Source organism: Anarrhichthys ocellatus, unplaced genomic scaffold (genome assembly GCF_004355925.1).
Source record: "Anarrhichthys ocellatus isolate YVR2014 unplaced genomic scaffold, GSC_Weel_1.0 scaffold52, whole genome shotgun sequence".
NCBI classification, from domain to species: domain Eukaryota; kingdom Metazoa; phylum Chordata; class Actinopteri; order Perciformes; family Anarhichadidae; genus Anarrhichthys; species Anarrhichthys ocellatus.
The window spans coordinates 168042-184741 of NW_022280082.1; the positions used below are offsets into that span (position 1 = coordinate 168042).

General features: G+C 41.5%; 1 protein-coding gene across 4 annotated transcripts in view; it reads left to right on the plus strand.

Annotated features, from left to right (window-relative positions):
* stxbp5a (syntaxin binding protein 5a (tomosyn)) overlaps positions 1 to 15031 on the plus strand; it is an 83980-nt gene extending 68949 nt beyond the window's left edge. The window contains exons 16-27 of one of the 4 annotated variants that reach the window (XM_031870433.1): positions 368 to 543; positions 882 to 1007; positions 1374 to 1525; positions 3503 to 3565; positions 5383 to 5436; positions 7653 to 7703; positions 8756 to 9037; positions 9231 to 9600; positions 10536 to 10701; positions 11053 to 11164; positions 11274 to 11494; positions 12033 to 15031. In XM_031870433.1, coding sequence (XP_031726293.1) covers positions 368 to 543; positions 882 to 1007; positions 1374 to 1525; positions 3503 to 3565; positions 5383 to 5436; positions 7653 to 7703; positions 8756 to 9037; positions 9231 to 9600; positions 10536 to 10701; positions 11053 to 11164; positions 11274 to 11494; positions 12033 to 12074 — 1815 coding nt within the window. In that variant the 3' untranslated portion in view covers positions 12075 to 15031. The remainder of the gene's footprint in view (positions 1 to 367; positions 544 to 881; positions 1008 to 1373; positions 1526 to 3502; positions 3566 to 5382; positions 5437 to 7652; positions 7704 to 8755; positions 9038 to 9230; positions 9601 to 10535; positions 10702 to 11052; positions 11165 to 11273; positions 11495 to 12032) is intronic. The other 3 variants (XM_031870434.1, XM_031870435.1, XM_031870436.1) reach the window with 3 other exon arrangements.
* The last annotated feature ends 1669 nt before the right edge of the window (positions 15032 to 16700 follow it).

Below are 16700 nucleotides of genomic sequence, written 5' to 3' on the forward strand. Positions count from 1 at the left end.
GTGTGTGTGTGTGTGTGTGTGTGTGTGTGTGTGTGTGTGTGTGTGTGACTCTACGAAGGCGGAGGTTGCAGAGAAGTAGCCTGAAGGAGGACTTAGAAGGAATGGAATATTTCAGTATTGGAGGACCTCAATCTGCCTACACACAAGCACATACATGCGTGTCACACAAATCTCTAATATCAAAGTGACTCTGTGTGAATGTACATATGTGGTTGTTACTCACGGTCAAATGACTTTTCCCATCCTCAGGGGGAATTCATGAACAATAGTTGTTTACAAGAGTTTTGGACCTTTTATTATCTCCTCTTGTAATAAATATGCTTATGTCTTTTCTCCTCTCGGTCCTCTGTGTGTGTGTCCTACACAGTTACTCGAGGTGCGAATGCAGTACGAGCTGAACGACATAGAGTCTCCAGACTGTGGGGGGGGAGAACAGACATCGGCGCTTCCCACCCCCGGTGCCTCCCCTCAGACAAGCGGCCCACCTTCACACCCCTCCACCAGCAGCAACAACTCTGACGGAGGCAACATGCCCTGCCTCAAGTACGAAGCACACACATGCATACACACATGCCAATTACATAAACTCCCATAAGCACCAGGAGCACTTGCACACATTCTTATACACAATCATACACACAAGAGTCTTGTTTTTTGCCTCAAGCACTCTTGCACAGACTTAGTCAGCGCCTGAAGCATTCTCAGCCACAGCCTCCCCTTCATCCCATTGCAGCCACTCATGCCAGACACTCGACACACAACGGCTTCAGAACTGCAGCTGCACCGTTTGTCATTCTCTTTATGAAAACCCTCTTTTTAAAGTCTCTTTTCTTTTCATTTTCTGGCCCCTTTCTGGTTTCCCCCAATGTTCCTCTCTCCAGAGTGCGCAGCACCCCTCTGAAGCAGTCTGCTGGTTACCAGGTAGATTTGGTGGTCCAGTTAGTGTGGGTGAGCGGAGAGCCTCCGCAGCAGATCACAAGTCTGGCGCTCAATTCCTCCTACGGCCTGTAAGTATACAAACGGGAACATTGCAGTCAAGACTAGAACCAGGTCCTCTCGGTGCCCACTACTTATCCTCGTGGCTGTATCATCGGAAGTGAAAAACTTAAACGAAAATCTATAAAGACCACTTTTTGCTGTTCAAGCAGCAACTGCTCACGGCTAACGTAACAACCAGGCCTGTCAACCCGACTTATGACTGCCTGGAAAATTTTGGATATTCAAGCTGTTTTTGTGCTCTAAAGATTAAATCAAATCTCATACCAACGTTGCTATAACCCAACTCTCCTTTTCTCTGCCTTTTCATCTTTCTTTCTCTGACTCCCCTCCTACTTCTTCCACCTCCCCCACTGACTCTGTCACCCCCTCTCCAGTGTGGTGTTTGGCAACAGTAATGGTCTGGCGGTGGTGGACTACGTCCAGAAGACGGTGGTGCTCAACTTGGGGACGGTCGAGCTTTACGGCTCCAATGACCCCTACCAGAGACAGCCCCGCTCGCCAAGAAAGACACGACAGCCCTCTGGAGGTAATGAGGAAAAGGGATAAGAAGGAGAAGAGTAAGAAAAAAAAAGTCTCAACTTTTCTGACCACTCTCAGCAGTAGATGTTTGTTTTTCTTGCCATTACAGTGCAGCCACAAGAAATAACGTTGCACTTATTGTATTAGTGCCTGTTGTTTAATGCCCAGAAACTAAAGCCATTTATTTTAGGTGGCGCTGCTCATCTGTTCTTTCAGCCCCACTAGCTCAGAGTGTTTAGCTTCGAATTGGAAATGCTGTACAAAATTATTTATTTTTTCCCCTCTTGTTTTTGAAATTCCTGCCATTAAGCTAAAATTGTGCAAAATAACTTGTGATATAAACTAAGAAGCAAAATCGTAATTTCTAATTCAAGGTTTATTTACAGTAAAGGTCTGGGTTAGAATTATATGGTAATGAAAATTTTATTTTACACATTTAAATGTGCAATAGAATTCTCTGCCCTATCACATGGCCGTACATGAAACCAACTGTACTAGAGACAAATGTGGCCATACACACACACACACACACACACTGATGATCTGTGAGGCCAGATTGGGTTATAGTCAGTGAGCAAATCAGAAATTAACTGAGGAGGCAAGTGCTTTATAGATTATTAGCAGGATTTTAAAGGTGATTCTTTATTGTTCCGGGAGCCAGTGAATTAAGTGATTTCGGTAATATGTAGATTAGATTAGACGTGTAGCGACTCTTGAATGAGCTGGAGTCGTCCTACGGATGTTTTTTCATAATCCTGCAAATAGAGCGCCACGGCAGTCTAACCTGCTTGAGATAATTATATACAAGAACCACTTTCGGAGAGTCAGTTGAAATATAAATGCTCACAGTTTTTATATATTTATTGTCGAAGTGATAAAACGTTGTTCTCGTGATATATTGGTCATGTGATTTTTCAAAATTGATATCAGTATCCAGAATATTGCCACGGTTTCTGACTTGCTGACTCGATTTCAAAGAGAGCGACATCAAGTGTGATAGTGTTGTCATCAGTCTTTCAGGGAACATTATGATGAGTTTCAAGTAACCCCAAAGGTCCAAACGTCTTTGAACTGATGTGAGAACGAATGAAGTCATAGAACAACACATTGAAAACGATGCCATTTAGGCTCAGTTCACAAGGCTGGTAACTCTTTCTCTGTCCATCTTCTCTCTCTCTCTTCTCATTCACACACACACACACACACACACACACACACACACTCACTCTCACAGCCCATCCCTTTTCCACACTGCAGCCTCATGGTACCACTGATAGCTATTTAAGATGCTTTCCGTATGGACACACTGCCACCCAGTGTTAGATGACGGCAGTGCAGCTGCGTAGAGGATGCCGCAGTGTCATGACGACGCACTGCCCATGCTTAAGCAAAAGTTTGATGGATGAATTAGAAAGCTGTGGACATTGAGGGATTCATTTGTGATGCTGTCGATTGTTTACGCACACATGTGCATACAGGCACAAACAAAACCAATGTATGCATTCACTCAAACGCTCACATATGCACAAGCACGCGCACATGTAAATACACACAGAGCATCTGGTGTCACCGACTGGTGAGCAGTGGGCTGGCACCTGTCAGAGCTTGGCAAGTGTGAGCAGTAATTAGGCGTCCAGCTGTGTTTCCATGCCAACAGGGACTGCTGTCTGCTTGGCTTTCTGCCTCACAGGACAATGTCACACACACACACAAAAACATGCACGCGACAAATGAAGGAATTAGACTTACAACTGGATGAAGAAACATTAAAGATGCACAAAATCTTTATTGTTTTTGAATTATGAGCTGAACTGACACAGGGCTAGTCTGTAGGTCGGATTAGCTGTCAAGTGAAGAGAACATTAGACATGGGAATCATCTATTTGTACTCTCTGCAGTGTATTATGAAGTAAAAAGTGTGGTGTTAAACTCTTTTCGGCCTGCTTTAGTTTGCATGAATTTAATTGTATGATGTCTGCTGCAGGTCTGTGCGACATTAACGAGGGCTCAGCCACATCAGAGGACCGCTGCAAGTCCCCTACTTCAGGTAACATGTCCTTCAGTGTCTTATTAAAGAAAAAGTGGGAGAAATATAGCAGAGGCTTTGTGTTATCTAGACGTAAAAGCCAAGCCCTGAACCAGAAAAGAAAAAAAGATATATACGTATTATGCCATGTATTTGAATGCAAGAGGAACATTGGTTATGGTGTACGATTAAAGTTTCTAAAGAGCCTCTACTTTTAATACTTTTTTATTGAAATTGTTGCTCATCAAACTGGAACTTAACAGGTTTTCTTTTTTGTTGAACCATAAAATTGTCTGGCTGTCGATTTCATTCCACCACAGTTTTTAGAAATGCTCTTTTTGAGTTCATTGCCATACGTTTATGGGAGTATTTTCACATTTGTGAATGCTTTTTTTTACCACTTTGCAGAGATCAATAGACAGGAATAAATTTGTTTTAATCTCACATTGTATCCTGAAAACCTGGGCTATAGGCTGTGAACGTATCCAATCTCCATGATGCTAATTCAGTGTGACAGCTAAGAATTTTACACTGAATGAAACCAAAAATTAACATTCTGGTCGAGAAACCCAGTAATTTACATTAATTAGAGAATAAGTTAAAAAAGTAAAAGATCAACCTGAAGGGCCTTGGCAATTTTTACATATTTAGTAACTGCATAATTGGGAAAAATATACCACAGTTATATCAGTTGCCAGATGATGTGAATTAACTTTTTGGATTTTGAGCAGGGATCTTCTTTCAGTTTAACATTTAACATGTGTCTGGGTGCCGATCTGTTCAGAACATTGTCATATTCAGCAGTTTTCATATCAGTGAATAAGACCAAATGCGAACAAACAAAATCAATTTTCACTTAGTATATCATGCACCACAGCCACAGAAGGACCTTGCTCTGTGTTGCAACAGTAGGACTCTCTGTTGCTCTTTTACTTGCCTCCTTCTTAATCTGCATCATTAGTATTTCAGCTGAAGGTGCTTGAAGAGAGAGCAGCCCATATCCATCTCATTAGGGGTAACTTGGCACTGAAAATAAGGAGCTTTTTTTTTAAAAAGGTCAAACGGAAAACAAATCTCAAATTCTGGAGTCCTGCTGCAGGTATGATGCCTGTCCCAACCCCCCCCCCCCTCCGGTGCCACCAGACTGTGTTCTGATACATCTGTCTGCTCTGCATTATTCATAGGACGGAGAGCGCGATGAAGTGTCTTTCTGCAAAGGAAAACAGTTATTTAGTCTAGGGTTAAGCTTTTTTTCTGTTTGTTTCTGCCAGTGGAAGAAACATATTTTAGATCTCTTTTCATGCAGATTACCCTGTTTTGCATTGAAAGAAGTTGCAGAATGATGAATTAAGACTCCATTAGTGCCCAGGAGAGTGTCATTTAATACAAGAAAATCCTTGGTTTAGTTTTTCATTTGCATTAAAAACAACTTAAATTCACAGCTTACATTTGTCAATGCTAAAGCACTTACAGTAATAGGACAGACGCTCTTGATTATGCATTTAATATTGGAAGGATTTACACGCAGCACAATAAAAAACATCAGTAGCAAGTTATTACTCTCTAAGAAATAACGGTGTTAACTAGAACCATAACGGGTTCTTCAACTTGTCTTTAAAGGAGTACCTTTTTTGGTTCCACCTGGAACCCTTCCAGAGGGCTCTGCCTAAAACCCAAAAGGCTATAGCTAGATCTATCTGTGTACGGTTCCACCCGTATTTGAGTCAAACCAGTGTCCTGAACATCAGAGTAAATAGCGACAGCTTGTGTGTCGTAATAAGCCAAAGGGTGTTTCTAACTGCACATTTACTCTACTCTACCCCTTACACCCCCAAAAGTGTTGATGTCAAACAGCAATCTACAGCAATTCTACAATGGAGGTGGTAGAGGAGGTAAGGTTGGCCAAAGATATTCATTAGAGGCTGTTTAGGCAGGACAACGTCCAGATTTGTCCCCCTCCCCCACCTGTCTCTGTCCTCCGTGTCATGGTCTCCACAGTGGGAAGAAATAGATTAGAGAACAGAGAACCAAAGTTCAGCTTCACTTCTGGGTTAGCTTCTGTTCCACTGTCGTTCGGTTCTCACTGTATTGAATTATAAACAACAGAATTTTTTTTTTCTTTCTTGACTAAAATGACATGGTGCTCATATATTTTGCTTCTGTACTCAAGTACATGGTTAAAAACTGTACACCGAGAACTGAAAGCTCATAGAGCAGAGGCCAACTTGGAAGCATGCAGGAATTCAGCTGTCTGTATAAACACACGATAGAGCTTCATTGCCTTAGGACTCACATTGCATGCTACATGTACGTAGCACGAGTGTCATAATGTAAATGTGCCTGCGTGTGATATCTGTCCTGACCTCCTACAACAGGTTCCCTGTCTACATTACAAGTTACATGATTGGCTCTGTCCACAGTACAGTATGACGACGCCACAGAGCAGAGAGCAACTCATTTGTCCAACTGTGTCTTTGTGTACCTTGAGTGTGTGTGTGTGTGTGTGTGTGTGTGTGTGTGTGTGTGTGTGTGTGTTGATGAAATAGATAATGACATATCAGCTGCTCAAAAGTAACGTGTTTTGTCTGTGGAAGGCCGGGATTCGGGATCCTTCCTTCTTTCTGATTCAGGTGACAATGAGTAGGTATCTCAAATGGCCGAAACTTCAGAGACTGGAGTTTTTGCCCTTGCCCAGACCAGTCCTTCTCAAACCAACGTCATAGAGTCTTCAAACTAGCCTGACCTCATTTAATTGGTGTGAACCCCGTTAAAGCCCTGCTAAAAGTTTCACAAGACATGTTTTTATAAATATTCTAAGCCTCGGAATATACAGCACATTTTCCCTCTCCTTCCTGTTTGCTTTGTTGCACCTGTAAGGGCAGAGACCTTAACCCTTTTTTAATTATTTTTGGTTGATGGAATTTGGTGACCTCATGTAATTCCCACATTTCCTCTCAACTTCTATGTAGCCAGACTAAGTGAAAACACCTGCGGGGATATGCAGGGCCCTTAAATTAAAGTAAGAGTAAGCCGCGTGTTCACTTTAGATTTGTGTCCGTAAATTATGGACAAGAGCTGGACAACAGCGAGCTTTGAAAACTGGATTATAGTTGAAGTGTCAGTCATTAAAATTATGCCTCTGGCACTTATTCTAAATGGAGACAAACAAAATGTAATCAAGTTAAACCCAACTCAATTTGAGCTTAAGGATATTAAGGATGTCACAGACTTTTCAGGGTTTTTATTTTATATTTCTTCCTTTGTCAAGGTGGGTTTCTGTTAGTTTTCAAACACAAAAAGAACTTGGCAGCCAGCCATTTCTTTACAACTACCATCAGTGAACATCACATCTAAGTTAACGCAAGATGAATGTCCCCTTTCATCATATAGTTTCTCCTACTTCTTCTCCTACAGAAATAACATCCAAGACCTTCATTCATTGTTGTTTCTATTTATAAGTTCACTCTTTTAAAAGATGGAACGATTTGAGCACCAGAGCTAATAAACCCAATACATTTAGCAAGATATGCACACATACAGTAATCAACTCTATGTTGCACTAGCTGAGATAGTTTTGGGTAAATCTGCCTCACACGGTTATTAATGAAAGAAGCAAAAATAAGTAAAATAAAATGTATATAGGTGACCAAAGTTTAGCTAGCCTTCAGTAACCATCTTTTTCCACTGTCTTCTTCCATCTCAGTGTTTTCTGTTTTCTGTTGCCTCCCTGTTCTTGGTGCATGCTCCCGTGGCATGACGGTCCTGAATGGCTGTGCAGTTTTGATGTATCTCACTGTATCAGTCCTCTCTTGCAGGGCACTGTGCAACCAGGGTGTCACCTCCTTCGTTTTGTCTTTCACAGCATGCCTCTGTGATGCACAGGGTTGTCTCTTGAGTCCTTACACAGTATCTTCTACTGTGTAAAGCATATTGGCTCCTCTAGTCAATGAAACAATCCCCCTGGCACTTTGTTCCACAGCCTTCTGTCGTTTTTGTGTATTTTAGCTTTGTGCACAATCCTAGCCCAGTGCTAGTTATCTAGCTTTGCATGGCATCGTGTGTTAGCATAGACGTGTCTTTGTAAAGAGGGATGTTCTCTTTTTTCCAGCAAAGATGTCACGGAAATTAAGCTTGCCTACTGAGCTAAAGCCAGACTTGGGTAAGCCTTGACTTGTCGCCAAACAATTTTTATGAAATGCAGTATATCTTTCTCACTTCAACTGGACTCACACATCCCATTAGTCCAGTTTTATCTGGTTATTAGCCTCAGAATTGGCAAGCTGAGCGGGTATTTTATTTAAGTTTGCATGAGACAAAAGTAGCACTGATCTGACCAGAATTGAAATTGATTAAGCAAAATTTAAGTGTTTGAATTAAATTCAGTGTGAAACGCCCACTTTTTGAACTTGGTGGGGGTTCTATTAGAGGTCAGTGGTGCTAAGCTAAACTATGCACACTCCATCTCACCGTGATGCTTTCTGCTACTTTCGCAGCTTCCTCTTTCTCTTCTCTGTTCTTCATGTCTTTCCTTTCTCTGTCTGATTGGTGCCTTACAAATTGCTCGAATAGCAATACTGTCGCATTGTGTAGGCTGTGGTGTACAACATTCTTCTACCAATAACATTGGATGGAACATTGTCAAATTAAAATGTGCAAGTGCCAAGACATTTACCTGTATGTTTTGTTTCAGAGTTTTAATGTTATACACATGTAACCAAAGTGCCTAACAGCCACTTCTTTCATACTAATAAAACCATTGATTGGGGATGGAATATTTTGAAAATATTGGTTGGCCTGCGAAAATGTTCAAACTCATAATTGCACTGAATTTGTGTCTTATTGTATAATATATTATATAAAGTGTGTATAATCTAAAGTCACCATCAGTAAGGTTTCAGGTGATGCTGCTTAAATTAGACCAGGCTTTTTTATATGTACCCACTGTTAAGAATGCAAACCGATATTCTTGGATTTTCTATGTATCTTCAGTATCTTACAGAGTTCAGTCATAAACAAAATAGTAATATGTCTCGAGTTTGCTGTAAAATGTCAAATGCTGTTAAGGTCCAGTGTGTTTCATTTACTAGGACACTATGACAAAATGTTTTTTGTGACTTCATTTTTTCATGTACAGAATCCACATCTGTGTTGGCTGTCTTGTGATTGTACTGCTTTGCGGGTGCTTTACCTCTCTCTGTTTTCTCCTTACTGTCCTCCTGTCTGTATGCCCGCCGCGGGGTGCCAACCCATTAGACCACCGGGACAATTCTTTCAGCCGCTCCCGCTCCTCCAGCGTCACCAGTATCGACAAGGAAGCACGAGAGGCCATCAGCTCCTTCCACTTTAGCGAGGCCTTTGCCCGGAAGGGGGACAGCACTTTGACCCCCTGCCTGTACGTGGGCACCACTCTGGGCACGGTGCTCGCTCTAGCTCTCACAATGCCACCTGCTGGGGAGCAACGGCAACTGCAGCCAGTTATCGTTTCACCAACAGGTGGGTAACGGGATACCAGAAGGGAGTAATGCATAGCCGTTATGTTGCTATAGCAGATGAAAACCAGATTGATTTGTGCAAGTTGTCTAATGATGTTCACAACATTGTCTATTATACAATCAGAGTTGAAAGGTTTTAAAAATGTAATTTCAATTCAAATTTCAGTAACAAGCCCTTTCTTTCCATTCATCAGGCATGCTGGTGCGGCTGAAGGGCAGCATCATGCGGATGTCTTTCCTGGATTCTACAGGTTCCATGCTGCCCCCTGCCTTTGAGCCTTGGTTTGAGCCCAACGTGACCGCAGATGGTGAAGAAAGAGAGAAGGTCCGTAAGCGCCGGCCCGTCTCAGTGTCCCCTTCCACCTCCCAGGACCTCAACGAGAGCCAGTACGCTGTGGTGTGTTCGGAGAAACAGGCCAAAGTCATTTCCCTCCCCTCCCAGACCTGCATCTATAAACACAGTATCACAGAGACCTCCTTCATCCTACGGGCAGATGTGGTGCAGATGAGCCGAGGCGTGTGTCTGGCCTGTTTCTGCGCCAATGGCCACATCATGACCCTCAGGTGAGAAACATGTCAGTCCGCGTCAGTCAAAAATAGCTGGTTATTATTAAAATGTATCAGTCAAAGTCAGTTTGAATGAATCATGTTCATATGATTCAATTTAGGAAGTATCCTTGAAAGACTGTTGCTCTTAGTTGTAGCTTTCTTTTTATCCATTCCTAATTCCCTATATTCTACAAGTGTGGTTTAACAATATTATGGGGGTTGAAGATTGTCTTAACTTTTAAATGGCAGAAATAAATGCTGTCACCACTGAGGCACACATGCTCATCATATTATGTCCTCAATGAAACTTTTCTTTTTGCTCAAGTTGTCCTTCAAAGTCAGACTCAAACTTTTGTCCTCGTACACACCCACAGCCAACATTCGGTCACATCCTCAGACCTCTGTCCTATCCTCCATCCTCTCGTGACCCCAACGCTAACATAATCCTCCTAAATTTAACCGTTCAATTTAAACTTAAACTTTAAGGCTAGAAACTTCCCATACAGGCATGCACATACACATGTAGACGTACCAGGTTCATTTTCATGTTGTGTATGGAAGCGTACGGGTGGAGGGGTGTCTAAGTCTGTCGCTCATCCTCATTAATCTTCCTGTCCATAGAGGAGAGACACGGAGATAGAACAGCCATCCATATGGGTGTCTGACAAAGGAAGGATGCCCAACTGTCTGCGTGTGTGTGTGTGTGTGTGTGTGTGTGTGTGTGTGTGTGTGTGTGTGTGTGTGTGTGTGTGTGTGTCGTGCAAAAACATTGCCATCAATGTTTCAGGAGATTGAAATGTGCTGTTGAAAAACTTGAAATATTTACATCAACTACAGTAATCTTGTGTGTAGGTGCTGACCAAGGCTAAAATATAATCTATTGTCAGCGTTATAACATTCTTATAATAGATCTAAAATCATATACATCGTCTCTGTGTCCCCCTGTCTAGTGTGCCGGGACTGAGACCGCTCATGGATGTAAACTACCTGCCTTTGACAGACATGCGGATAGCAAGGACGTTCTGCTTCACCAACCTGGGTCAGGCCATGTACCTCTGCTCCCCCACTGAGGCCCAGAGGCTCACTTACAGCCAGGACACCTGTGAAAACCTACAGGTCAGTTAGCATTCTGTATGCAGGACAGCATGCATATGGATTTAATGAGTCATGGTTCAGGAGTTTTTCAGATTATATCCCATTGCCTTGGGAGCATAAACAAACTGCATGTTGTGCTGCATAGAAAGCAGTGCATGTTTAAGTCAGTTGACATGATCATTTAAATGATCTGGATAAGATAAAGGAAATATATTTGAGAACTGTATATTGGTGTGTATGTTTTACCTGAGAAACTGCATACTAGACTCTGTCTGTAGCGTATTGCAGTGGATAACAAAACACTGTAAGACACAGACAGTCAAACTGTATGTAGCAGGATGATGTGTGTGTGTGTGTGTGTTGATGTTACAGGAGATGCTGGGTGAACTGTTTACACCAGTGGAGACACCAGAGGCACCCAACAGAGGGTTCTTCAAAGGCCTCTTTGGGGGAGGAGCACAGTCACTGGACAGAGAGGAGCTATGTATGCCAAACCTACACATGCCCAGATATACAGTGGTTCAGTCCTTTGTTGATTCAACCTCTCCCTCACACGTCTCCCGCTGTTTATTTCCTTTCATTTCTTCACTCAGTCGGGGAGATATCCTCTGGAAAGGCATCCCGAAGTCTGGCCCAGCACATCCCAGGCCCAGGTGGCCTTGAGGGCATGAAAGGAGCAGCGTCTGGTGTCGTTGGAGATCTGGCGCGCGCCCGAATAGCACTGGATGAAAGAGGCCAGAAACTGGGCGAGCTGGATGAGAGGACAGCTGCCATGATGGCCAGCGCAGACTCCTTTTCCAAACACGCCCATGATGTAAACAGTCTAAGATCTGTTAACAGTGAACCCTATGTGACGCCACAGAAAGGACACCATAGCTGTTCCAGCTCGTACATAAATATGTGTGTGCGGTGCCTCACAGAGTGAAAAATAAAGTCTTGGCTGAAATAAATAGTGTACTCAGAAATACCCTTCTAAGGGTAGGAGGTATTCATAAAAGTTTGTATAAGCGTTGTTTCAGCTGTTTTAATTTCAGTTCTAATTTGACCATCAGAGCTGGTTACAATAGCTGTGTGCAGTCTTTTGCAAACAGAGTTATGGACTTGTGTATCAAAGCAAACGTTTGTGAGAAATGTCAGAGTGATCTGCCTTCTCAAATTGTTTTGGAAATCTGTCTCACTTACTCTATTCTCCCACTAGAGGGCAGTATATGTCTGTTGAATGTTCACAGTACTGTGGCTCGGGACTTTGACCCTTGATTTAATCATGAGGATCATGGACCGTATAACTTACAAGTTGGGAATGTTCTCATATTTGAACCATGTTCTCACTCCTACATTTCCTCTGTTTCCAGATGATGCTGAAGTGCAAAGACAAAAAATGGTACCAGATCTGATCAGTGATGGGGGAGGAGCAGAGCTCCGTGGACACAACTGTCACCTTCCATTGGCTCATTTTGACTCACCGTGACCCCCCACCCATCTGTCTGTCCATTCCTCCATCCCTGCAAGCCTTCTTCACTGGGACACTTGGGATTTTCTTCCCTAGCACAATGTTGAATACTGTTCTTACCTCAGTCTTGGTAAGACTTGGTGGAACTGAAGGGTAGACAGGGGAGAAGGACAACCTCAGAGGGAGCAAATGAATGGTGTCTTTTATTATGTTTTTGTCTCTTTGTTTATCTCTGCTTGACTGTCCTCCGAGGTAGCCAATTGGCCCACGCACCTTGAGATTCTTCATTCTCACATGCCAAAATGTCCTTTATTGTCGTCTCCACTCCGAGCCCATCGGGGCCAATATTCAAACCGAAGAACATAGCTGAAAAAAAAGACAAATACCTGAAGAAGAAATGGACTACAAAAAATTCTTAAAATGTAAAAAGAAGGAAAAAGAATCTAAATACATCATTATATATACATAAATCTAATAAATGTGCAACGCTGTATCCACTTCAGAGTGACAAGTACAAAAGAAAGGAATAACCCATCGAGGAGAAGGAGGAGCAGGGTGTGAAGGCTGAAGAAAAGTGGCGTTGGAGAGCCACAGGAAGTGCTGTGACAGTGACGCCTCCTCTATGCAGAGAGTCAGGGGGATAAAAGCAACCTATTTTGATGTACACTGGATATTTCGTCATCTCGCTCAACCTCTAGACTCTCCTCTGTATCTTACAGACTTTCATATCGTTACCAACAGTGTGAGTGTGTGTGTGTGTGTGTGTGTGTGTGTGTGTGCGTGTGTGCGTGTATGTTAATTTCTATTATCTTGCCATTCCTCTATTTGTTATTCGTTGGGTTTTTTGCTCCGTCTGTATTATTGGAAAATCTCTTATTTTTCTATTGTTGTGAAAGTGGATGATATTTGATTTGTTGAAAAAATACATTTTGTGGCTTATATCTTAACAACTCAAATAATTTCTCCTTATGAAAAGGGCTGGAATCTAAAAAAGGAGGGCAAGGATATAAAAGGCATATATCATTTAGTACTCACTTGACATGGCAACATCAGCTTTCTTGACTCTGAAAAGGAGGTATGAACCTTACACATGTATTGTTTACCTGAGAATTTCATCTATTGGCCTGATGCGAACCGCCTCCCTCACCCTCTAATGTCATACGCTTCCACAGTTTGGCTTAGTCTGTGAGTGTGACTGTAAAAGCGCTGATTAGATCACTGTTAAATACACTGATAGCATAACAGCTGTGGTGGAGTTTCCAAATTCTGGATGACTACGGCGATTTCATATATACACGAGTATCCACTATTTATGTGTATGCATATATGCAGGATAATGAAAATACAGATGTGTAATCCTTTAAAGGCATCAATGTAAAACATATTTCAGGTTTTGCTGACAGTTGTCTGTATGAGAAAGTGGTCCGTGTTACTTCTTTGTTAATATTTATTTATTGAGGTGCAAGAGACGGTTGTGTTTGGTGTCAGAAACTTTCACCTTCATCATTATCTCGTTTCTATTTCCGTGCAAATGTGTCGTATCTCTCTGTCTACCAGGCTTTTAACCTTTATTTGTATATAAGTAAATAGTTTGACAATCTAAGACCAACTGGAAAGTAAACGTCGAGGTTGCCTCAGCAACAGAAGAGGAGAGAGGCCATATTTTTTCTGACGCCAAAGAGTTGCTTCAGCTTTTCCATTGCATTATCATCTGGCTTGTCATTCCACCAGACTGTAATATGTGTAATACAGTGTTACTTCACCCACGGAGTGCAGACCGAGGATCAGGTCCCTTTAGGAATGTTATCATTTTCAGGGTTCAAGAAATGGAGCAAGTTGCAATGGAACTCAGCCATTTATAGTACTATTGTTTCACAATATGTCATAAAGTGTAACATCTGGACTGATGTTTAATGTTTGAAGAGGCCTAACTGCTGGTTGATGAGGCTGTTTCCATAAAACAAAAAAATCTGAACCGTTCCACTAAAGCTCGGACACAATATTTATGGTATTCATCTGTGTGTTTGCGAATGCGTGTTTGTATGTGTGTCAGGGCGTGCTCGTATAAATTAAGTGATATGATTTAAGATTTTGGTTCTTTAATAATCAATGTTGATGTCCTGGTCTCACCAGCCTAGTCTGTGTCCAGTTGAGTGTCCGTTACACTAACTAAAGCCACCAATGACGATAAAAAGAAGATAACGATAGGATACTGAGCATAAGAGGATGACCTCTAAATTCTGGTTTAATTTAACTGCCGCATGTTTGGTCTTTGCACACATGCTTGGACTCTCATTCACTTCAGTCTTTGCCTTCCTCTCTTCCTCCAGTGAGTCCTCCACTGACTCTCTTGGTTCCACAGTGACAGATATGGCCTTCTCCGTGTTTAGTAAGCATTGTTGTGTGGATGTTGATAGGTAGCTCTGTCTTTAACCCCCAAGGTGAAGAAGGGGGGGGGGGGGGAAACAACTTCAGGAAAAAAAAACTAGTCTTAGCTAGAGGTCATCCCCGAAAACCTGTTCAATGTCTTTCCCTCCCACCCAACTGTTATTTGTTTGTTTCAGGTTTTTTCTCTTTTTGTCAATGTATATATATATATTTTTTACATATTTGAGTGATTTGTTTCTTCTCCATACACTACAGTATGCAGTATTCTAACCCAATACAATCCAAACACTCAAGCAACAAGAGGGAGTCCTGTCTATCTGCCATATGCCATCTTCTGTCCTGGATTCAACAGTTATCAGTGGGTTGCAGTATTTTTCTCATTGTAGCCAATTTTCTTGTACAGTTTTATGCAACTTTCACATGGATGTTAATGACTTTATCTGCTGCCACACAAATTTAGAATTTCTGTAGATAGAGATTACTGTGCAATGGAAAATAAAAGTGGAAAATGTATTTTTTGTCTGAAAGCATCTTTTAAAAAAATATAAGGAGTTAAAAAATAGATATTTTACTCAGGTCGGATGAAATAAAATGTATATATTTATGCATTGTGAATATAAGGCATAGCGAGTACTGGCAGGTGCAATGGTGTACATAGTGTAGGTACATGTGTCCATACTAAGACAAATACTATTCATGAAGATGAGGCAATGCATGGGGGAAAAAAGTATTGCCATGTTTGCATCTGTACACTAGATGGCAGCAAACACACGCAGTTGTCTCTACATGCATTTAGACTGAACAGGGAAAAGATGATTAGTGGTCAACAGAAAACAATGCAATCTTACTGACCTACGAGTTATCATCAGGTGATCTAATCATGTGAGATTTGAATGGAACACATTTATAGATAAATTAGAAATTGGTCATAGAATTCAACTGTTAAGCAAGAAGCAGATCTGATCAATCTTTCAGTTTGAGCGACGGTGTAATCCATTTTCTAATAGTCACTGTAATAGCTTGCTTTGTCAGCTCATGGTCTGTGGTGCTCTTACACTGTATTGCTCCTTTTCTTAGAGCAACACAATCCCGTATTGATCACACTAAGTGACTTCTGAATGCGCTCTCTGGTTACTTTGAGGTCATGACACAGGTGAAGAAGGGGTGGAACTCTGGAAGGTCACAAATAAGAGTTATTTTGCTCTTATTTTACTTGAATTACACACAATGGCAAAGTACCTCTAAGTGGCCCTGATCGTGATTTTTGGTAAATGTTGTGTCTTCCACAAGAAACATAGTAATTATTTTACACTGGGAGGCTTTCTATTTTTTCCCACTTATCCTTACAATGCACCTCTATACTGTTAGGATAAACCTCTTGTTTCAGATACAATTGTCGTAATCAGTCATTTTTCACGTTTGGGTCAGTAAGTTCACTGAGTGTATTTGCACTGACTTATGGTGTGGATCAATGACTGCACCAACCAGAAGGGCTTCCAGCTCGGCTGACGATTTACTGTCGGAAGAAAGATTTAGGTAACTAAATTGTCATGAAATGCTTCCTGACATCACGTGTGACCACGCTTGCTGTCTCATAGTGGTTGGAATTTAGTGTGAAAGAGTCAAGACAATCCAGAAAAAGCAATATAGCATAAAAGAAAAAGCCTGTACGAATGAATGAACATGTTAAAACCCAACACAATAAGTCCTATTGCAAATAAAACTATTGATTGCTGGCTGGATGGAATAAGCAGACCATGATTGACTGTAGCTGTTTTATGATCAATCTAACAAAAAGATATACTGCAGTTCAGTAAATTGATATTTCCCGGGGCCATACTTTTTTTTAACCAGGTCTGTAAAATTGTCGTCTGCTCTGCTAATCTGTTTTAAGAACAAACGGGCAAATCAGAGTTGCGCTTTCATGTAACGCCAAAAAATGAACAAGCAGCAGTATTATTTCAATTTGCAGTTTGCTTTGAAGATTTATATGCAAGATGTAAAAAACACAATTCAACAACAACAACAAAAAAGATCTGAGGAAAGTATATATACAAAAAAATGATGCTAGCACTTACAGGAAATGGCTCCCCTCCCCCTTCCCATATATAATGTACATGAGTGCCTTGTGGCCTTACATCATCCCTTCTTTACGTAAACAAAACTATCAAACAAAGTGGTG